The sequence below is a fragment of the Bombus fervidus genome, chromosome 10 (assembly GCF_041682495.2).
Source record: "Bombus fervidus isolate BK054 chromosome 10, iyBomFerv1, whole genome shotgun sequence".
Lineage (NCBI taxonomy): Eukaryota > Metazoa > Arthropoda > Insecta > Hymenoptera > Apidae > Bombus > Bombus fervidus.
In genome coordinates this window covers 12,615,242-12,638,541 of record NC_091526.1, presented here as the reverse complement: position 1 = coordinate 12,638,541, position 23,300 = coordinate 12,615,242, and the positions used below count along the sequence as shown (strand labels likewise).

The following is a 23,300-nucleotide window of genomic DNA, read 5'->3' as shown; positions in this document are numbered from 1 at the left end:
CTTCTCTCTCTCTTTTGCTCTCTCATCACCACTTCCCTTAAATTTGATCATTCTTTTGATTCTTCGTACACCCTGGCCGAAAGCTTGACTGTCCTAAAATACTCGCGCACGTCTCAGAAACGCGGCAGATACGCGTCTTCACTGATCGAGCATGAAGATAATGGCGCCACGGACGGGTTCATTTATTGGGCGTAAATCTCGTCTCTCTGCTTAGCGGCGCCTCGCCTGGGTCGCCGTGTAATCGTGTCCTATACGGTTATCCCTCCTAACGTATTTCATCGAAATTCCTGGTGTCGAAAGACACCGTTTACACGCCGCGACGTTAAGGAAGCTTTACGACGCAGGCCGCGGCTACCGCCTCGTTACGAAACCGGTGTTAGGAGCAGCAAGAGAAGGAGAGTCGATCGCGTGGAAACCGTACGGCACGAGGTTGGATTTATCGACGGCGACCGACCGGCCGACCGCCGAAATACGAGCCGCGGCTGACGCGAAGCCGCGGGTAACGTCGTCTTTCGATTCTCCGCAGCTCTGGTATTCGTAAACGAAGTTACTCGTCACGTGAGAAACCGATATTTGATGGATTATCTGATCGGAACGAGGGCTCGACTTTAACTCGCTGTTGGCTACGCTCGATGGATTGCCATTGCTGGCTTGGAGAACTGTGTTGGGTGGTTAGATGGCTAGTTTGATGGATTTGTAATGGTCAGGATGAGGAAACTGGATAATGAGTTTAGGACAGTGTGTTTTATGGGGGCGGGATTGTTTATTGGATTTGATATTTACCAATGTTGTTCTGGGAAAACGAAAAATTGGAAGGAGATCGATAGGTAGGATACGGACACTTGCAATTGGTGTTTGTGTAAAATAATCCAAGAACAGGATGAAATAGGATGTACAATTTGTTAAAAATATAGGAAAATATTGGAAGCAACGTGATAGGGAAAATGATATTAAACCGATAGATTCCTCGGTCGAAAATCGATTGATAATCAAAATTCGTTGCTTTATCAGTTCCACGTGCGTCATACTGCTTAGATCGAAGTAATATTCCAACTTCGTATCTGTTTTCATATATTTATCACGGTCGGTCTTAACGAATGATATATCCATCTTTGATATTAAAGGCTGCAAGATTGATTAGCAAATCGATTCGTTCTTCTGCAGGTGAGGTATCAGGTGAGAACGTGTCTGCAAGCTCTGGACCACGTGGCGGCGATCGTGGAGAGGCGACCGATTTAGGCACACACACGGAAAATACCGACGGGGCCACCCTGGCCGCGAACACAGCGGTCGACGCCAGGGGCGGAAGCCCCCAGGGTGCCCACCTTTCCGGTGCGGCCACCCCCAGACCGCCAAGAGGAAGGAGGCGACAGAACCAGAATGGTCTCGACACTACTCAAGTAAGTTTGTACCAAGAGTAACCTAATTTGTAATCGTTAATGTTATCGAAAATATTAATTATCCCCTCGCACTCTTCGTTTTATAATTTTTCCATCGATTTCTGCATCACCTTACCAATCGTTGATATCGTGTCGTTTATTCGTGTCATTTATGCATCGAATTTCTCACCCGATACTCTTCTCAGAAATTTCTACGTCCCTGCCAGCATTCTCTGCAATCACGCACAGTCCGTTTAAAATTAATTCCAATTCAACCTACAAAAATTACTTATAAAAGGAGGGAAACGAAAGAAAAGTCTCGGAGGAATTTTACACACGGTGGTGGTCGCGCTGTTTGCCTTCGAAATATCCAAAAGACTTGTGGCAAGCGCGATCTCGAGTGTTTGATTGCCATCGGGAACAGGCTGAAGGAGACTTCTCGAGATAGAGTTTACCAATCGAAGCGGTAGCGTATACACGTGTACACGAGCGGTCCCGTTCGAGGCAGACCTAGTCGGTGCTCTATGGCAGCGATGTCAAGCAAAGCCGCAGTGTCATTCCGTCGCTGACATCCTCGCGGCCGTTCGACGCTTCTGTAAACGCGGCACAGAGTCCAAGAAAAGAAAGAGAGAAAAAGGAAAAAGTGTGCGCTTCGGTGGCCAAGAAGTATCGACGCTCATCGCTCGAGAAGAATGGTCATGTAATGACACGTGAACATTTTTTCACAGCTACTAGCCGGTCCATGAGAAAGTAATGTCGGTTTGTGAATAGAAAAGTAAATCAATTTAATATAGTAATATATACATATATATGTCGGAGATGAAAGGACATCGGGGCCTTTCTTTTGAAATGTTTGGGAAGGTTCCCAATACTTTAGTCCAGACTTTTTATTATAGCCGTTCTTAAATAATAAAACTGAGAAACAGCTGTTTATGATTTAATCCAATTATGTTTGCCCGAGATTTATAAACAGTGGGCTTGGACTCGAACTGACATAACGGGTCGCCGAACGTAGCCATAATCACGGGAGGGACGTGTACCTAACAAAGGCACGGAGTAATTAAATAGTTCTCCTTAAAAACACAGATTGATCCGAGGGTTACAAAGAGGCACAGAGAGGAGTATATAAGAGCAGTTCCACTTGGACTGAGATTCAGTCAGATAAGTTCTACTTGCATCGTGGACAAATACGTTGAGTCACACCCGAATCGTAGATCAGTAAGTCGAGTTCGACTTAGACTGTGGAAGAAATCGCATTCGTCATCGTCATCGTTGACCGTGGATTCGTTATCGAACCTAAATCCATTGCCATCAACATCTCGATTATCTAATCGCCGCAATTACTTGTTAAACTCTGTAATAATCACATTTGTATCAATACCTATCATCGATAGTACATAACAACGATGGCCAGTTCCCGTGAAGATTCGTTATAGTCGCCCCTAACTCAAATGATATATATATGTTATTGTATAAATTGTCTAAAACTGATATGTAGTAAGCTATCAAAGATTTGCATTAATAATTCTTTTGTATCTGTATATCAAAAGTATCGTTTCTGAAGTAAAAATATTTTACGTCTATAACTACAACTGCTGGGAGTCAAGCGTTTTGTGAATATAAAACGCTACTCTTATAGAGCTCGACGTAACTTTCTCATCGACGCAATACTATCCTGCATCGTTTCAATGAAGATCCTCGCGTAGAAACAACAGTCAACGGATAGAATTGACAGGGAATCTTGATAAAGCTGGAATTTAATGGACCCAGGCTGTTGATCCTTTTTAATCGATGTATCCATTAATTAGTACGGTATGCGCGTCAATGTTGTTCTATTTTGCTGATGGAGGAAGTATCTTGGATGTCGAAGATGAGTTCGTTCCGATGAATATGAATAAGAGATCGGGGTTAATTGGACTGGGATCAGATTGATCGATGGATTTTGAAAGGATGGACGACTTTAATCTGATCGGTATATTTTAATTGGTGAACTGTGTAATTAACGTGGATGATGTAATTCTTCTATTCGTTTCATCTAACTACTTTATTTTGAATTTCAGATTGTGACAAACAATCCTACAATTTTTTTAAACCCCCACCTTCTTCCTTTCTCTTATAGTTAGTTCCTTTAAAATCCATAAAACATTTAACTCTTGCGTGCCTTTATTACGTCTTTCAATGGCTCACAAAATCAATAAGAAACACTACGACGATATCCCGCCTGACCATAAAGAAACACGAGAAGAAGAGATGTAAGAGGACCGAAACAATTTATCATAAGATAGTAATTTCTCTTCAATTGCACGTATTAAACTCTGCAATTATAGCTACTAAACTCCTACCTCATTACTCGCAATCTCACTCCAATCTCATCTTCTCAGTCGCTCGCCTAATTACTCCAAAAAAGAAAAAAAAAAAAAAAAGAAGAAAACAGAAAAGAATATTAGAAACCTTCGACCTTGCACGTAGCAGCAAGCACCGAGATCCTACTTTCTCCAAAGCGTGCCCATCTTCCTCGACCTGTATCAGTACCAACAAATCGACCACGGTGGCAAATATTTCTCCATTTATCGTGGAATAGTTCTCTGGCTCGCGTTTGCCCAGAACTCTGTCCCTCTGGTCGCTTTTCTTTCGCAAGAAACTGGCAGAAACGGGTGGACGAGCGATTCAAGCAGACTCGTTCGAAACTTGTACACGTTGGGATCGTGTCTACGTTGCGAGAACCCCGGCCCCTTGTCAGGAAGAGGTCTCGAGGCGAGAAAGAGATTTACCGTGGTCTGTTGGAACGGCTCCTCGGACTCCTCGGGGACCCTATTCTACGCCAATCGAGTCTCGTTCTTCTTGGTGTCACGTAGCCGTTCTCGCCGCCGAAGAGGAGTCAACTGTTACGCCACGCGTTGCCTTCATTACCATATCTCAGATGCAATCTGTTCCCGGGAATTAATGCGCACTTTGATATTTCCTGCTAGCTCGGATCCTCCCCTGAACTGCCTCTTAGAGCGGTTCAGAATGACGTTTCCCATGTCGAAGGACAGAGACGGAGCGGTGGCTCGTGTTGGTTTCAACAGGATATGGGATTTCAAAAGATTTTTCACTTGGCTCAATCCGAGAGCTGTCTTTTGGTTACAAGGATTTTTATTGTTTTCTCGGTGGAAGGTTGAAGTGCGAAGATCATGGATGATTGATGCGTTTGATATCGGAGAGCGGAGGTACCAGGGATTCTTTTTATTTTTTTCTTTTTCTTTATAAGGATACTGCTTTTTCTAAATTGATGTGGCGAGGTAGCTGTTCGAGTGATCAAGTGTCGTGATTAATTGCATTTTAATTGGGTATTTTAACAATGTGTTGTATTATAGCGTAAGGATGATTTATTACTTCTAGTTAATTATTTTTAAACATGTGTTGTGTTTAATGATACATTGACCTGTGATACGATACGTGTAATTTTACGAGGTCATTAATTTGTATCGTGAATTGTGTATAAAATGTGTGCTGTTAAAACGGAAGTATCAATGCGAATCTTACACGTGTTTTACAAGCTCATCGATTTGTACGTAAAATTGCTCGCCAAATGATATCCAATTTAGGGGAAGATATAAATGGATTAAAGAACTCTTCGACAAATTGCCAGAGAAAAGGAATTTGCTATTGTATGCATATCGAACGAAACGTTCAATAAACTTTGATTTCCAATTGTATTCCAGTGGGTAATCGAATTGGCGGACTTTCAAATTGTGTCTTACCACAGAATGTACATATTCAAGAACAATATTTGATATTTGTGTTTTAGGTTAAAACAGAACGCCTTACACCAGACAATAATTCTACGTCGTCGAGGAGCGTGACGCCCTCATCCTCCAGCCACCCAGGAACGCCGCCAAATGCTACCCCCCTGGGTGGACCCGAGGGCCCACCACCACCCCATCACCTCAAACACATGGAGCAGATGATGGGACGAAATTATAGCGATTTTATGAGAAGCCTCGCTGCCAAGTACAATAACGCCAACCCTAATGAGTGAGTAGCTTGCTGCTTCTCTGAAAGCATCTAGCCTCCATTCCCTGCTATTAGCAGTAATTCAAATCAGCTTAGCTTTATATCTTTTTCCTTTTCTCGTATATTAGTTGAGACAATTTCCTATTTTTTATAATGCAAAAGAAAAAAAAAAAAGAAAGAAAAATATATCTGAATTGTCATCATGACTTGTGTAAAGTTGATATAAATTTACAAGAGTCGTCCAGAAAGTACTACACGTTTACGTATAGAAGCCATATAAAACGACGGAACGTGTTTATGTAAATCGTACAACATTTTGTGCTTAATTATTTCACATTGTCGTTGTACCGCGCGTTTGGAACGACGATGCGAATTGAAAATCACGCCGGTGACGTTTTTACGCTTTTCGAACGCTAAAAAGATACATTCGAAAGGAATTCACCACCGAATTACAGCAGTTGACGGCAATAGGACGATGAATGAATTATTGGTAAGATTATGGTTGCGGGAATTCAGTGGGAAGAGAAGAACTGTACGTGATCGTAAATATTCAGGCTGTCCATGACTCGTGACGGAGGAACTCAAAAAAGTGTATGCGATTTCATTGCAAATGATATTCATTGCAGTTTTTTTTTTGTAAAACTTAAAATTTTGCTTGGTCTTAATTTACAGCTTGATCGATAATGCTACGCAAAAAACGATGATTTAAGGTATTGCGTAAGACGAGGTTATGTGAACTGGCGGCGGAAGCGTATGACGGAGATATAGAAAAACTTACATAATGTTACGCTATGTGTTCAAGTAGAGCTGACGGTTGTATGGAAAAATAACTTAGTATATATACTAAAGTTACGAATCAAAGAATCTTTTTAAAATGTATTATTTTCTGGATGACCCTCGTATTTGATGGTAAAGAACGAAGAAGCTTCAAATGCATTTTGGAAGGTGAAAATTTGCTAAAATTTGGAAATATTAGAAGAACGCTAAATATTTGAATCGAGGAGAGTAGTTTAGACGTCGATAATTCTAGCGTCAAGGCTTGTTGCAAGGTTATTCGGTTATTCCAATCGAAAATCATGACTGGAAAAAGACCGAAAAATACTACTTCAGTGATTAGAAGAACGATCGATCGAGATCGACGAAGATTCCTCAGTTTCTTGCAACGAACACACATAAAACGAGCTATTCTCTCAAACGCAATCATCCGGTGTGAGCGCAACAGCCGCAGCTAACGCCACCCGATACTATTTAGAGAGTATTAGACCTTGGAATCATAACGCTTGCCTTGACATTCTTCATATTGTGTTCCGTGTGCATACGTGGGAACGATGGGAAAGACGTAAGGAGCGATCTTCGACGAGGACACTGCGCAAAGCCGACATAGGAAAGGGAAAATATTGATCGTGTTGTTACGCGCATTGAAATATCGATGCTCGTCCAGAGTGGACAGAGTATCTTGCCGGTATAGAATATTGTCGCGTCTAACCGGTTGCAGGTTCGCGGACGTGTACATCGACTTTCAACCGTGCAGCTTCCGGCACTAGACTCCCAGCTCTGGCAGAAGGTACTTCGGTTGATCGGCCGAGTAAAGATCCGCGTGACGATGAGATCCTCGCGATGCTTGCGATCTGTGGCATTTCCAGGAGAAAGTGCCTCCTTGATCGTTCCGAGTCGCTGAATAAATATACAGCGATGAGCAAAATTATTAGTACACGTCAGTTTTTCTTTTGAAATCCCCTGCAGATTTGTGGGAAACGCGACTGTTTACCCAATGTCCGTGAAATTGCCATTTCATCTCGTTTCTTACAACAATTATGTAGAATCTTTATTTCAGAGAATCGTAAAGAATCGAATCTTTTTATTGTAATTGGTTCCGGTTTCTATAGCAATTCTGAAAGCATTGTAGAATCTTGGGGGTGACATCGATCGCAAAACTGTTCTAGAATCGATCGATAACAGATCGATCAATAATCTTATATTTCGTTAGGATGAACGTTCAGATAAACAGAAATGTGGAGAAAAGCTGAGATTCCGTGGGAGAACTTGTTTGTTGGTTGCCTGGACACGGGCATTCGTTCTCTATAATGTAATTTCCAGTAAATGGTACTTTATGCCGAGAAATTTTATTGCATAATGTTGTTCGATGAACTTTATTTTCCAGATTCACGTTAACTATCGTTGGAATGTAGAATCGTTTAGGATTAATTTATGAGACGTATAGCTAGGTGTTGTATTAATGTCTTATCTTAGGAAATTTTGGTCGATGATATACGCAAGAATAGACACGATGATAGCTATTTAATAAGCAAGAAATTCGAGTTCGATTAAATAGAATTTTATTTATTTGTTCTTGTACAATTATCCTGGACAATATATCTATACGTATCTATGCGCGCATAATACTCGTTTTTATTGCGCAGTAAAATCGTAAATCGTAGATACTTAGTTTAGCGGTTAAAACTGTCACAAATTGTCAGCTATAAATTATATTTCATTCAGAGAACGATTCTCTTATTTTATTAACATTGCAGACATGGTCGATAATAGAATACTAACGATATCTCGCTGATATAACTCGTTGCCTTTAATAGCTTCAATGATGCAGTGCAGAGATAGCCTAGAGATAGTCGTATAATTATTTCATTAACTCCAAGCTGAAACTTTCACCATTCTAATTAATATATATATTAATATTCGTTATTATAATTGCTGTATCAATTTTTCTATATGTATTAATATCCATTGGTAAATTAGTATAAACGAAGAGTATTAATCAAATTCGCAGCTACTTCAGTTCACCAAGGAACGGCTATCCTCCAGGCTTAGATCCAAGGTTCCCAGGATTCAAAACTGGCGCCACACCCTTCGTCGGTTTGATGGCCCCGTTGGGTGCACCGCAACCGTCAACCGTGTCCACCACCTCACCCCTTTCCAATAAGGATCCGAAAGAGCAGAAACAAGACAGTTTGTTCGGCAACCCCGTGTTCCCACCCATGTTAGATATGTCGTCGACGCAAGCGCTTTTGCACATGGTGAGGACTGCGAATGCAGCACAGAATGCAGCAGAATTAGAAACGTACCTCAAAGGTAACTTACGTGCGATTTTATTAAAATATACAGCTACGTTATATTTTTGTATTATCTGTTATTATGACTATTAGAGTGTCAATTATGCAATTATGAATGTCAAGAAACGAATATTTGTAAAATTAATATTATTAAATAATAATTCGTACAGGTATGTAATTGTATACATGTGATAAGAAATCGGGGACACAGTTAGAAAATAATATTTTTAATGTAACGTAATAGGCAGCTGGCTCGAAACTGTTTATAGACTAGCGTTGATTACCTGCTACTAAAATTCTCGGAAAATGTTATCGTTTTTATATTTTGATTACACGCCGCACGTATTTGAGACTCGAGCGTCGTTCAGTAACCTTCAAGCGTTTAGTTTGTCATCGACCGGCATGAGCGTAACACGTCGTTTCGTTATGAAATCACTGGAATATCCATTTTATTGCGAAAATTAACAGGCAACACAGCTGTTTAAACAATTTCGTTCTACAAGCGAAGTCTTCTTTTAATTCGTGAGTAGATTTTTAGCTAGCATTGGCACTATCTTACCGTTGCTCGACTCAAAAGTTAAAAACAGATGTAAATTCTAACTTTGCACATCGTTTACCGAAACACTGTACTAAAGTATCGATTATTTACTACGTAAAGCAAGTTGTAGGATAACAGAAACGAAAGAGAAGAAAATACAGAATAAAACATTTTCTCTAATGCCAACCTTGCAATGTTAGAAATCAGGAGTTCACAGCCCTTTATATTTTAAGGTACTAACATTTTCAATCAATTTTTAAATAATTCTTTTACGCGCAAATATATAACTATATAATCGTTTTAAATGAAAACTGCAAGAAACTGTTCGAATCAAATTCCAAAAATCTTCAATAATGAAATTCTATCGAACGAGATATCATACGACCGATTTTAATCTATAAATGCAAATTACTCGCACACTGTGTGTTCTATAAAAATGTAGTTTAGATAGGAAGCGAATGATTTCGGGAGAGCTACATCTATTTCTTTATACAACACACACAGTAAAAGTAATATGCGTTTATAGATTAAAACCGATTATCCTGTCTTAGAGAATTCAAATTTTTTTATTTTAAACGTTCCAAACTATTCGTTTACGAAAGTCTTTCGCGTGTGAATAAACAACAAAGTATACTCTTAGATAGCGAGTACCGCGTAATGATAAGTGAATTATCTTTAATCAGGTGCGAACAAAAGAGACGCGGGTGTAACGAGTCCTCTGGATCTCTCGAGTCCAGGTGGCTTCGCTCCGCGAAAGAGGCAGAGGACGGAAACCAGGAGATCGGGAAGCGTTTCTCCGAAGCCGAAACCAACCCCTCGGCCTACCACACCACCCCCAGTCAGGTGTCCATCTCTGTGTGGTCACATGCCCTGCGGCGATGGACAAGCTGTCAATCGATGGACCATCGAGGACGTCGTCAATTACGTATCGTCGATCGATATTTGCGCAGAGTACGCACAGGTAAGTCTTTTAAACATATTTACACTTTCTTAGCTCGTTTTGGGAATTTTTCTATTCTCGAAACTGGACAGTAGAACCGTAAATATGGCAAATGGCGATTGCGACATTTACTACGGCAAATAAACGCGGTGCCTAGTGTTTGCCAAGTTTCATAAGAAGCGCCACGGGCGCTGGGAAAACTTTGCACCGTGATGACAGAGGTGAACCAATCGAGGTTAGGCTTTTTTAGCGCGAAATTGTCAGTGGAGGTTGGGTCAGTCTGTTTTATTCGCGTCAGGAAAGGAAGACTACGATTACGATTTATCTAGATAATCGATTATGATAATCGTCCGCGATTTAAAGAAAAGTTTACGGCATATATGTTTCGTATTTTTTAGAAGTTATCATTCGATCTAATTTACGATTAGGCGGTAGATATCTGATACGAAATAATAATAATTGGAGCCGTTAGAACGAAAGATATTAATAGAGAAAATTTGATTCATTAGCATTGACGTTTAACGAGCTGCCGAACATAGAAATATATATTACTTGTGGTTTTATTTCGGAAAACAGTTAGCTTGAAATTTAATGTAGTCATAAAAGTGATCGTAAGACGAAGGATTAATAACAACGATTTATTATTTCATTAGCTATGCACTTAAAAACGAGATTGACGCGACGATTCTTGGTGTTGCTACTCAAACATCCGTCAATTACTCTATATTTTAAACCTTAACCGCCCATTACGACTTGCTCGATACTATCGTACTCCGTGATCGTAATGAAAAGAACGGGTCACCAAAGGCTACGCTTTTAATTACTTCGGCGTCGCTCCGATTTCACCGAGAAATTTCTCTCTATGCTGGCGGTGTCTCGCGAAACACCGAGGAAATACCAAACGATTGGCAGAAAAACGCGTGGGTTGTTGAAATCGCGAAACTCGAGCAAATGACCGACGACAGCGAGAATAGCTGGAACAAATGAACGTGGTAGTTTGGAGAACGTGGCGGTTTTAATTGCTTTTGAAAGTGGTTGGCGTAATGAGGCGTATCGAGATCCGCCGTGCAATATCGTTTGAGCCTCGAGAGCAGCCTCCTCTCTCGACTTCCACGTCGTCACGTCGATGAGGCAACCGGAGGAGGTCTAGGAAGCTCTGAATGACCTAACATCAGTCAATCCGGACAGTCTGGCTGGCATCGACCAAAGAGATGGCTGTTCTCCGGTTAGGAGAGCTCTATAATGACCCCTCGAAGCTAGAATCGACCCTGCACCCCTCTCTGATCTCTCGCGTCCGCACTTTCTCCCCCTTTTTCGCCACGAGAGCTGTAACCGTCTCTCTTTCTCTCTCTCTTTCACTCTCTTCTATCCCCGGGCGAGCATTCCGCTACGAACGTGAAGTTATTCGTAATCGTTGGCGGTGTTCGCTCGTTTTTATTGTCTTTTCACGTGGCGGATTCGATGGAACGGGGAAATGTTGTCTTCTGGAAAGCTGCTTCGACACCCTGTTCGAGTATTGGTGAGCTCGTTTGTTTGATTGTTAGCCGACGCTTAGTGAAAATACGAGTGGTTGTAGAATGTCGAGGGGAACAGAACCGAGTGAAAGGGTGAAGTTGAAGTTTGAGATGACGAGACATGTATTTGAATTTAGGAGCGCTCGAGGGTTAGACTGTTAGATAACGAATGAAGATATATGTATATATGGATTTTTCTTTGTGAATAGAATGTTTCACTATTGTAAATTTAGAATTTTGAAATTAAGTTCGAGATTTTTATCGTTTCGGTATTATTCGATCTTTGAACGATACTATTGCTGGGAATTTTGCAAGCAACGTTTATACATGCAGAGTTTTACCTCGCCGGTAGGTTGGAAAAAGCAGAAATATACCGTTACTTCGAAGTTCATATTTTACTCACAGAGAGATACGTAGTTTCCTTTATCGTTCTAACATCAATCTTTTCTAATAATTTTTCTTTAATAAGATAATAATGTAATAACTTAATAACTTTAATAACTTGGAAATAGAATAAATTAACATTTGAATTAATATAGCACTAGCTGCGATAATTTATACATCCGTTTACAACGTCAATAGATTTCTAAATTACGCAATCACTCCTAGAATAATCCGATATTCTCTTGAACAAACGACCATGTCCGACAATAAGGAATTAACATCGTATCTATCATAATGCTCTTCGTCTCTTCGAACACTTCTTTCTGTAATTATTTTTGTCTTTGTAATTCTTTTTTCATTGGCGTTTTTAAACCGTGAATGAGAATCTGCCGCGTCCTTTCATTCCTTTTCATTCGACTCTAGTAATCCTTCATGGTGTCACGCAACCGGTTCAAACCACGTTTTTGTGAACCGTGTCTGATTTTAATCGCGTAAGTGCGATATTCATTCAACCGAGTATCCTGCTCGATCATCGTCAAAGACACGATGGATTGTTTTATAATTAGAGCTTAAACCCGACGCTATAATTATGGATCTGATAGCGGTACGGGCAAATTGATTAATCCCGGACAATTAAGCGTTACCGAGCTCGTTAGCATGAGCTGGTATTCTTACTAAGGCTCACCGTGTCACGAGCTTGTTTCTTCCACTTCTCCCGGGCTCTGCTTTCTCCGAACGAAGTTATTAACCTGTCACGTTGACCACTCAAAATTGTCAAACGTCAAAAGGATTCTTCGTGATTCGATCGCCGTGAATTCTTTCGTTGCAATTAGTATAAAAGACATTCGTCCCTCTCTTTTTCTTTCTTTTTTTCTCTGTTTGCATTCTGATCTTTATCGAGGAGGAACAAATTGGTTACACGTGTAACATTAGCTTTATACATATTTTTGTACCAACGAATTCTTGTAGAATTCAAACGAACGAATCTCTTTATTTTTTTTTTTTTTTTTTACTTTTACCTATTACAACAATCCATTCCACTGTCTATCAAAGGAACAACCACGCTTCATCTCTTTTCGTCAAAGGAAAAAGAAAACATTGACTGAAGTAAAAAAAAAAAAACGTGTTCTCGACTCTATAACCATCGTTCATCGATTACCGTCTCCACGACGTCTCAACTCGCGTCTATTTTCAATAAAAACACGAAAGTGTTTCTTCGTCCGGGGCATCCGAAAAATTCGAAAGCGTCGATTCTTCGAATCCTCAGCGTCTGTTTATCCAAGGCGATGTGGCGCCCCTTCCGATAACACGGTCGATTCCATCGAGAACAAGAAACCTCTCACAGCATCTTCGTATGACGTTCTGAAAACACGGTCGAACGATTCGGCCCGATTTCGAGGCGTAACGTGGTTCCTCGAGGGCTGCCAGTCCCGATTATATCCACGAGTATCGGGCCTCGTTTGCCGGTCCTCGAAACGTCAGCCTGTCAGGGCCGTAAATTTTTGCGCGGGTACCCATCTAGACATGCATATTCATGAACGCTGGATCCAAAAGGGGAAGACATCGAGTATTTCGATCAACCATCCCAACCGATTCGAGAATGACGAGGGATCAAATACGAATGTATGTAAAGTATACGCTTCGATCAAGACATTCTCTTTCTACGTCTTTTGATTTCGTTCGCAGCGAATGAGTCGCGAATTTCTGAGGGTTTTCGGTGGCGATTGCAGTTCGTTCTTCTGTGCGTAGATGTTGATAGATATCGTTACAGATGCTTCGTTTCCTTGAATAATTAGCGCAATAAATTATTTTATGTAATTGTATTTTCTCTTCTCTAATATTAAATCTTCTAAAAGATTTGTAGAGTTTTTAATATAAATATCCAGAGGGTTTGTAAACTAGTGCTATTATTCAATATCAAATTGGCGATACCGTTGCCACAAAATCATTTCCACACGAATCTCGAAAGGAGTAACCGAGTCATGTCGCTGTATAAACTTGCCAGATATTACTCAGCAGTAGAACCTAATATGTACACATCAGGCTCGACGAGGAAACAATTTTTAACCAGGAACGTTAGCAATATCTAAATAAATACAAGTTTCCCACAAAATTTAGAACGATATACCCTGTAAGGTCCATAAATCATCGTACACATCAAGAAAGTACACGCAGAATTCTGCTGGGATCTACAAGGCGAGCAACGAGGGAACACAAAACCTGTGCAATAATCGGCGCGGATATCGAACCGAGCAATTTATCACATCATAAATCCGCTCGAAAAAAGCATGATAGATCGCGTACAGCTTGTGTTCGCGTACGGTTTCGTTGAAACTGCCTCGAAAAACGTTGGCAAAAGTTCACTTGTGATCGACGACGGAGGCGGGACCGGGTTCTCGTGACGAATAGTAGATAGTGGAAGCACGAACGTACGATTTACAAGATTCCCCCAGTTCGTAAATAGCGAGCCGCGTCGCGGCATCTCGAGATTATCTTATAAAGGATACCGCGAGCGGGTCTGATCAACGGTGAGAGTAGATCGTTCGGTAGAGATCCCCGGTTGGAATTATAGCGTCGATCCTTATCTAGATCTGGAATAGTGGCGCGACCACGTATATACGCTCACTTTCGTTCGAACGAGAACGAGAAACGCCAAAGCGAACGCGGCGAGAAACTGAATCGTCGGGAAATGTAAATAATTGCCACGAGGACTGCGTACCTAATTATCGCGGCGCGTTTGGCACTCGCGATTTATGATCGCTCGAATAGGTATACGTTAAGAGGAGCGCTTTTTAATTGCCCGTTAATGATACCTGCTTCCAGATTTTGCACGTTCTTTCATCTTCAAATTGATCGTTGTTTCGTCTAATAGATATTTTTCGACTTTGACAGCCTCTTTTTGTACCAGAACAACCAGGAACGGTGACAGAATTTTGAAATAATATAGTTTAAGGGGTGATTAACAGGAGAACTTTTTCAGGAAAAAGGGGTAACTTACAAAAATCTTGCTCCGAGTCAAATCGCTTAAACGGTTTCTCGCAGCGAATCTTCACACTACGCGCTATACTTCGCCAAATTAGAAGCAGTAACCGCGAATAAAGGATGATTACCTCTCTCTCTTCCTGTTCCCCATAACCGCCGAAAACCGTCCGTAATTCGCCATAAACCGCAAAGTAAAACATCTGAATTTCGCCTCGTCTTTGATACAACCATTTAGCAGTGGAATCACGAGCGAAAAAGGAAAGAGTATAGAGAGACGATAAGCAGGCGAGACGTAATTTACGCTAACAAGAGGCGTTCGAGGCTCGATATAAGAAACTCATAAGGAACTGAACGTGTTTCGGGACCTGTAAAGAGCGAGAGGGAAGAAGTGTTTTTAAAGTGGCCACATTGAAGCATCCTCGAGGAACGTGTCCCTCGTGTGTGCACTGACGCGCAAAAGAGGCGAAAGACACTTGGTCCCAGGTCGTTAGAAAGTCATGAATGCGAATCGAATCGGTTCGTACGTCTTTCGTGATGTGGCACACGAGAGGATATCGTGTCTTCACGTCCCACGCATCCTCTTCGTGCAAACTCCTCCGTACGTTTTCGCTCGCGTTTTATCGGCCTCGTGTGTGCCTCGCTTGTAGACCGTTCCACACCTTTGTTCTGATCGAATGGGCAAACCGCCAAGATTCTTCCGCGAGAGAGAAGTATGAACGTCGTTTATCTCTTAAATGTGTCGATTGTGTGAATAAGATCACGGGTTTGTTTTAGATATTTTAGTTAACCGTAGATATATTTAGGAATTTCCAACATTTCAATACATATACCGTGTGATTTGTCAAAATATATAAGATTCAAAGATACATGCAATTTTAAAACAAACTGAATCCTCACCTACTAACAATCGCGAAAATCTACAAGAGGACGAAGCGTCTGCAAAATTTCAAACGATAGCTCGCGATCTTGCATCAACCCGTATAGAAACGGAGAAGCTGACACGACGAGATAGCATGCATCGAACGCATGATTCTTCCCGGTTTTAGAAATCCGTTGGTTTCCTCGGCTCTGGTTGCTCCGCTTTCGCTCGATCCTCTTGAAAAAGCTTCGCCCCAGCGACCGCTTACGCAGATCTATTTAAAGCGCGAGCAAAACGAGGTAGAAAGCCGCGCACCTCATCCTCCGCATCTCGCCCAACATGCAAATCGTTCATCACCGATTCCGCGTGCGCCGCTCCAAAAATGTCGAACCGTCAGACACATCTGCGTGCCGTGCAATTACCCCGACGTAGTCGTGTTACGTCGTGCAGTGGTTATACGCGTACTTCGTCGTAAATCGTAGATTCGATGTAACGAGGAAGCCCAGATTCACGAAGAAGAGAAGCCAAGCGAACGATCTAACGGTTGCCTCCTCGATCTGGAACGATTTTGACGCGTCTCTCTTTCTAGAAGATCATTCGACACGCTCGGTTCGTGATCGACGCGCGATCCCCGGATGAATATTATCGCCTATTAATGATTAATTGAACGACGTCCGACAGGCTTAGCCGCGAGAGGCGCACCGCTTACGCGTTGCCTCTGCTTCGAGAAACGAGAGGTCGACCCGGGTCACATCACGCTCCGCGCCGAATCGTTAGAAAGTCCGCTCTGAATCTACGTATTAACCTCTTCTTTCCTTTTTCCTTCGTGTTCAGCTGGATTTCTTTTGAGTTGCTCCTTTTAGACGGTTGGTCGGTCTTTTTGGTATGTGAAAGGTTGATTTGGCTGATTGGCTTTGGTTTACGTTGCCTACGGGAAGTAATCTTTTTACGAATCGCTGTTATACGTAGTGTCTGAAGGAATATTTAAGCGCGAATTTGTTGCATTCTTCGAGATTTTCTTCAGCCTTTTAATATAGCGTAATTATTGAACGCACATGTACCATTGCGCTTATATAAAAAGAATGTAGCGCTGCTCTATGTTCTAATTCTATCATTCGTTTCTTTCCTTTGACATTTTTCTCTACATTGATAACAGAGTTGTTGTTAAGAAACACGCTTTGTTTGGATTATATATCTACTTTTAAGAAAAACTAAATAAAAAATAACGTAGTAGTATATTGAATGATCCTTGGATTTGACATTTTGAACGTCTAACGTAATCCCACAAACGTTCGATCGAGTTCAAGTCGTGAAATTGATTTAGTCACTCAATTACATTAACATTCTGTTCCAGAAGAAATGTCTAAATTACTTTAGAGGAATTTTTCGGATCTTTATCGCGTTGGAACGATCACTCTGTTGGCATTTCCTCGTTTGTGAACGGAAACGCGCGAGTTTGTGAAATATCCCGATACACGAACCTACACGTAGTTTCTTTTATTTCTCTTAGCGAACCAGGACTGTTCCGCGTAAAAAATCCCAAGCCATCGCGTTATCATCATTAAATTTCACCTATCACTTTAGACAGTTAACGTTAAAAGATATTGTACGCTTACGTGTGCACTGTAATCTCTTTATGGTATTTTTAATTGCAACCAATGTACCTTGGAAGATAAAAAATATGTATACTTGTAAATGTATATAATTTTCAAGCAATCACTATGTTCCTTAACTTTTGTCAGCAAGTGTATTTACCTCTTCGACCCTTCTATCCATCTTTACTTGAGCCAGTATCGATAGCAGTCGGGTAGCCAACGTCTCGGTTAGGAAGAGAGCCATCCATCGAGCGGGATTGTTCGAACGCGGAGGATCTCGCTCGTTGTTAGCGCTCCCCGAGAGATGAAAAGGGTTTCGCGTTCGCGGTCGTTACGCTGGAAAAGTCTTGTGTAATTGAAGATCTTGTAGTACGTTACCTTTATACGTATACACGGACACGCGTCGGCTAACGTATAAATCAGCCGCCTTTAGGCCCCACGTCGACTAGCCAGCGACGAGGAGCCTCTTTGTTTGACTTGTCGCGAACCTACGCGCGGATCTTCTGCCGCGATTCGTTGCAGACGATTTATTGGCGCGATTCCCCGTGGCATCTCGCCGCGAGAGGATTCGGATGATGAACGATGAAACCGAGCTCGTTACCTCCACGCACACCGCTCTTTAGTAATAGTTATTGAAGTCTCGAGTATCGCGGATATTTAGGATACTTTCAGAATTTATGATTTTGGAAATTTCAACGGGACGTTCGCTATACTATCTTTTAATTCGTTCGATGACGAACAGACAAATGTATTGAAATACAAAGTCGGTGAATTGCGTTCGAACGATAGCATAACCTTTGGTTCGAGATAAGTTGGTCAATGGTGAATTTTTAATTTAGAAGCTTTGAAGCTTAGAAAAATTCGGGAACCTGATTATTCGAAAAGACGGCGATTCGAAAATTTGAATAGCTTAAAATTGAAATCTTCGACAGAACCATTAACTCCGTAACTTTTACGCCTAAAGCAACTACTGCAAAAACCAAATCCTTATTTTTCCAATCGATTTCGATTAAGCTAGTCCGTGTTCCTTCGTTTTCTTCGCCGTCGCACAACTTAACATCTCGCGATAAACGGTAACACGGGTCTGGCAGTGTTTCGTAAAAATCTCTCTGTTATCCGAACACAACGAAGTTTCTTATCAAAATTCAAGTCAGCCGTGTTGTCGATAGAAACAGTTACTCGATCGACTCAGAAACTTACGACTCTATCCGAGGTCGATAAGCACGACAGGATCGCTGTGGATCGCGATGTGGCCTGATGCAAATCGCGACTTAGAAAGTAGCGATTTATCCCGTAGCCAAGAGATTTTCATGGAATCCTCGCGATTCAAGGATCGATTTAATGACTGGACACGTGGTCGCTGTCTGGCTAATCGTTCGGAAAGCTAATTAACCGGAGGGCCACGTGCGCGCTTTCTCCTTGACGCTGCGTGCGTGTAATTACACGAACACATCGGTGGCAAAACGCGAACGGTGAAACGACGGTACGAAGCCGATCGTGTGAGTTTATATGGTAATGCTGCAGCTAATACGTCAATGGGTAGAACCTGGCACTTTTTTTTCGAATTATCGCGAAAGAGAATGTTTGCACGTGTATGTACATACATATGTAGGCATTTGTATAGAGTGAGTCATAATCGGGCTTCTGTTGGCCTATTTATTAACGGAACTGGTCCTTATATAACTGGATTCTTGCTAGTGATAGTGCGGATAAGGAAGAATTGCTTGGCAAAGTGTTTTGTATTATAAAATGTTACAGATTATCGCCATTGTTCGATCTTTCTTATTCTTCTATTTTGCAGGGTAATTGGAAGGAATTGTTATATTATAATACACTTATATAACTTGAAAAAAATGTACACGTGTCATTACTCTTAATCGTAAGCACGCTAGTTCGAAATTCCCTATTGTCTAGTCTTAGTTTTGCTAAATTTCATTAATCCAGAAACGTTGCACGTCCCTCGTTTGAAAATCCATAATTCAGTTGCTTCTGTTAAATTCCACTAAATTTCCGTAAGTCCAAAACATTCGCGTGTCACTCCCTTTACTCGAAAAGCGTGCAATTCCCAATACTTCTTGCTCGCTTACTCCGAACCCCTAATTTTGACACACGCCAGCGAAACCAGTTGCTCGGATTGTCCAGCGGCTTGAATTAGAAGTTCTGTAAGCATTTTGCAGAGGAACGAATCGAGACCAACATCGTGTACACTCTGATTTACACTGGAATATATACATAAACAGACGGTATCTCTGTCCGTCCTCGTGCAAGCGCGGAGAAAGAGAAATTCATACAGAGGCACGTAGGTAGATGTATGCAAGCCGATATGTAGTCAAGCCCCGGCCAGACCGTTTTTCTTCGACTGACAGATCGCTACCGTACGTTTAGAAACGTGTAGCGGCGATAAAACGCTGGATACTGCTTTCAGTAGCATTCGTGTTCTGTCATTTCCAGATGAAAATGTCTCTTGATATGTTAATTGAACGTAGGTGTAATTAGAGGGACGTTAACCGGTGGCTATTTACACGGGTTCATTATGATAATGAAAGATAGCCAGTTGGATCGAATTTCTTTCTTTCTCATCGCTCTTTCTCGCCAGACTTCGCGTGTCCAATAGGACATAGGTGATAAAACGAGTTGAGAACAGCGCGTTTTTCATGGGTCGATTCGATACCTGTCCCCTGGCTCTGTGATTAATGGCGTTTGGTAGAAAGCGAACGCGTTCAATGTTACTCGGTTTATCGGACTTTTTCAGCCGGCTGTGGGAATTCGGCGATAATACCGTCTACCGTGGAACGTTGTGACGTAATGAATGTCGAAATCGGGAACGACGCTGACGTTTAATTAGGTATTTGCATTTGTTGTTCTCCATTCTGCTATCTCGATATTTTTCTCATTTTTTTTTTTTTCTTTTATTTTTAGAAACTGAGATATATCGCGAGCGAAGTAACGAGTTCCGAGATAAAACAAAGTTTCTTAATTCTTTGAGGATCCTGAAAAGTTGAAGCACTCGATAAAGGTGTTAACTTTTACGTATAATAAAATTCTTCGATAAAAGTGTCGTTAATTTGAAACGAGTTCTCGAAGGAAATCCTTTTAAATCGTAGACGTGCTAATGGAATCTTTCGTATACTACTTTATAATCGGGAAAGATATCAGTTATAGGTCACCGAGTCTCTGATACTTTGATTTCTTTTTTTAGCCGACTTCCAGCCTCTTCAAACCTCTCGTCGACGTTTCGCTAAACTATCGCTGAATGAAAAGTCCTGGTAGTTCGAAACGCTTTGGCTACGATGTAAAACCGGTGAAAAGGGTGTCGTCGACGTTTCCAATTACGAGCACCGGCTCTGAAGACCACGTATGCCCGCCAATTTTTGCTCGGGTTTTCTCCTCGCGAGGATCGATATGATCCAGCCTGGGGCCATCACTCACGTTTCCTACGTGGCGGTTCAATAAGCCCCCGGCTTAAACGTCGGGTTACCACATATTCTCGACTAGTTAAGGCTTAACCCGCATCTCGTGGCCGGGCCCCTGCAACACAACGAGACTAAGAAGAAAGAGCTACATATTACATATACGTGGTGGCGAGTGAAAAGGGGAACAGGAGAAAAGAAAGAGAGAGAAGGGTCGTGACACACGTACGTGTATACGAGGCACACGCGCGAGTTTCCTATATCGACAGCCGGTTACCGTGCCCGGAGCTGCAATCAACGTCTTATTGGTTCCACTGGCTGTCTTTCGCTATAATTCTCGTTGCCCTTCTTCGACCAACACCGGTGAGCACTTCTTCCGGCTACCGTCGATCCATCGGTCCCTTGTTAGCGTTCGAACATTGACAAAGTCGAATGAGATTCGACGAGGAACATCGTTGATCGAACGCACGTTGAACATGCGCGCGTATCGACCTCTTTGTGGTTAAGATGGAAGGAAAATGTGTTTCGTGGAGAAATTTAGGGTAAATCGATTCGAGAGGTAACTCGGTGAGGTAGAAATAATTTGCAGTTACGTACACGATTTTTGGAGCAATATTTTCCATGGATGATAGGATTTCAATTTGATAGATGGAAAGTTAAAAGCGAACAGATGAGAATAATTTTAAGATATTAGATTTTAGAGAAGAAATTAATGTCTCTGTCTATTTAACCACATAAATATACTTCATAACTAAACATCCAATTAGAATGAAGCAAGTAGTAAGTATCTTGAATTTTTTCCCCACGGAACTAACAACTTGAAACGTGCAATCATTTGTATAGCATGTTGAAGCTTAAATTGAGTTAGTCCTGTTTCCACTAATGATCGAGGACCGGTCCAAAACTTCAATAAACTAGTTGGAAACGATTCATCACCTGCTATCAGATTCATCGCGCTAATACATCATTAAGATCCGACAAAATGAATTACACGAAGTCCTGTCTTCGTGCTTCGAGTTTTATCCTCTTACCAGGACTAACTAAAAACCAGCGCCCCCTCTTATCAGATTCATTGTATACGTTCTTAAAAGTGATTGATCAACGTGCTCGGCTACCTAAACTGGTTCTAGAATGGTCAGAGCCAATGCTCGTTGCAACTGTCGATCGAGTTCAGACAGTTATGCTAGCCTAATTGCGCGTTCTAGGTTTCTGTGCTCTTATTACGCCTTTCCGCGTTCTTTTGATGAAACTGTAAACCTAATAGCATTCACCGGTATCGTTGGGTAGTTAAAGTTTATTGATAATCCTATTGGTAATTATAGTTTACAATGGTAGCGACTGAAATTAGTGGATAGCTTTGGTGAAATTAAGCGTTGCTGATGATTTGCTAATGAAATAGCAGCTATAGCTTATTAATATTTATATCGATATTTCCATTAATTCAAAGATGCGAAATGTTGTTTCAGAACATTTCTCTCTCTTCTGATTTCAGTAGTGGAGCTTCCAATAAAAGGTAGTAGCATTTAGAATGTTTAAATTAAAAATTCTTCAAAGGTAAACGTTTTTTAAGTTGCGTAATATTAAACTGCTTTGTCGAAACAATAAAATCTGTAATAGCTTCATCGTTCGCTCTATCTCACGATCGGCATAATTAACTACACCCGATTTTCACAAATTTACTGTGACGGAAGCGTTAATGTCTGGACGATATCGACCAGTTTATCGACCGATTCCTATCCGGCTCGTTGGGACATAACTAATTATAGCTCGTTATAGGTCAATGCTTAATTACACCGCGGGCGAGATTCCACCTCCGCTTTCCAAGTCTTATCGACTTCTTGATCTTAGACACGGCAACAGGTTCTCCTCCGGACTGGTTCGATTTTACCATAATTTCTGATCCGAATATCCGTGCAGCTTGTTAACCTTTTCCACGTCGGTGTCACAAGTCGTGCCGCGGAATTCGCCGGCTCTCCTATTTAGGTGTTGGTAGATCTGTCGTTCCGTGAGCCTGATCGCGGTAATTACTTTCTGCGATCGATGTATCGCGCCTCAGACAACTGATAAAACGGGGAAAGCGACTTCTGTTTCGGTCAATGAAAGCAAGAGGATCGTCGATTGATCCACCGTTTCACTGGTTGATCGTGTCTTGTTTAAAGTTTATTTCCTTACAGAGAAAAATATGATCGAAAGTAGGTGAAAGATTTGGTGAAAGTTTGGTGTGTTTAGAAAAATTGAGATATCTCGTCGTGCGGTTAGAAGATGAAGAGTAACTACGCTATGTAATATTAAAAAAATTAGTAGCAATGTTGAAATAATTTTTCTCAAATTATATTTGCTAATTAAATTCAATGTAAATATTAATCTTCTTACATCGGACGATGGAATGCGACGTATACGATAAAATATACAGAATATATTAGATGATAGGATTTTCGATTTTCTACGTTTTCGCAGTTGGCTTAAAAAATCGCGTTTATCCCTCGCAGGCAAATAAACATGTGCAGACCCACGACTCGATAATATTGCACGACACGTGTTTAGAGAACAATCCAGCGTGCAGTTTGCAGTAGGAAGTGAGTGCATCGGCTGGTATCAGCATTAAACTGGTGCACCATTGTAGAAACATGTGCAT

At 41.3% G+C, this 23,300-nt stretch overlaps 1 protein-coding gene across 5 annotated transcripts in view; it reads left to right on the top strand.

The window, feature by feature from the left end:
* Window positions 1-23,300, top strand: part of LOC139991493 (uncharacterized) — a 187,076-nt gene that overhangs the window by 100,051 nt on the left and 63,725 nt on the right. For all 5 annotated transcript variants that reach the window (XM_072011614.1, XM_072011615.1, XM_072011613.1 and 2 more), the window contains 4 exons: window positions 1,165-1,400; window positions 5,170-5,396; window positions 8,161-8,462; window positions 9,665-9,942. In XM_072011614.1, the coding sequence (XP_071867715.1) occupies window positions 1,165-1,400; window positions 5,170-5,396; window positions 8,161-8,462; window positions 9,665-9,942 (1,043 nt within the window). The remainder of the gene's footprint in view (window positions 1-1,164; window positions 1,401-5,169; window positions 5,397-8,160; window positions 8,463-9,664; window positions 9,943-23,300) is intronic.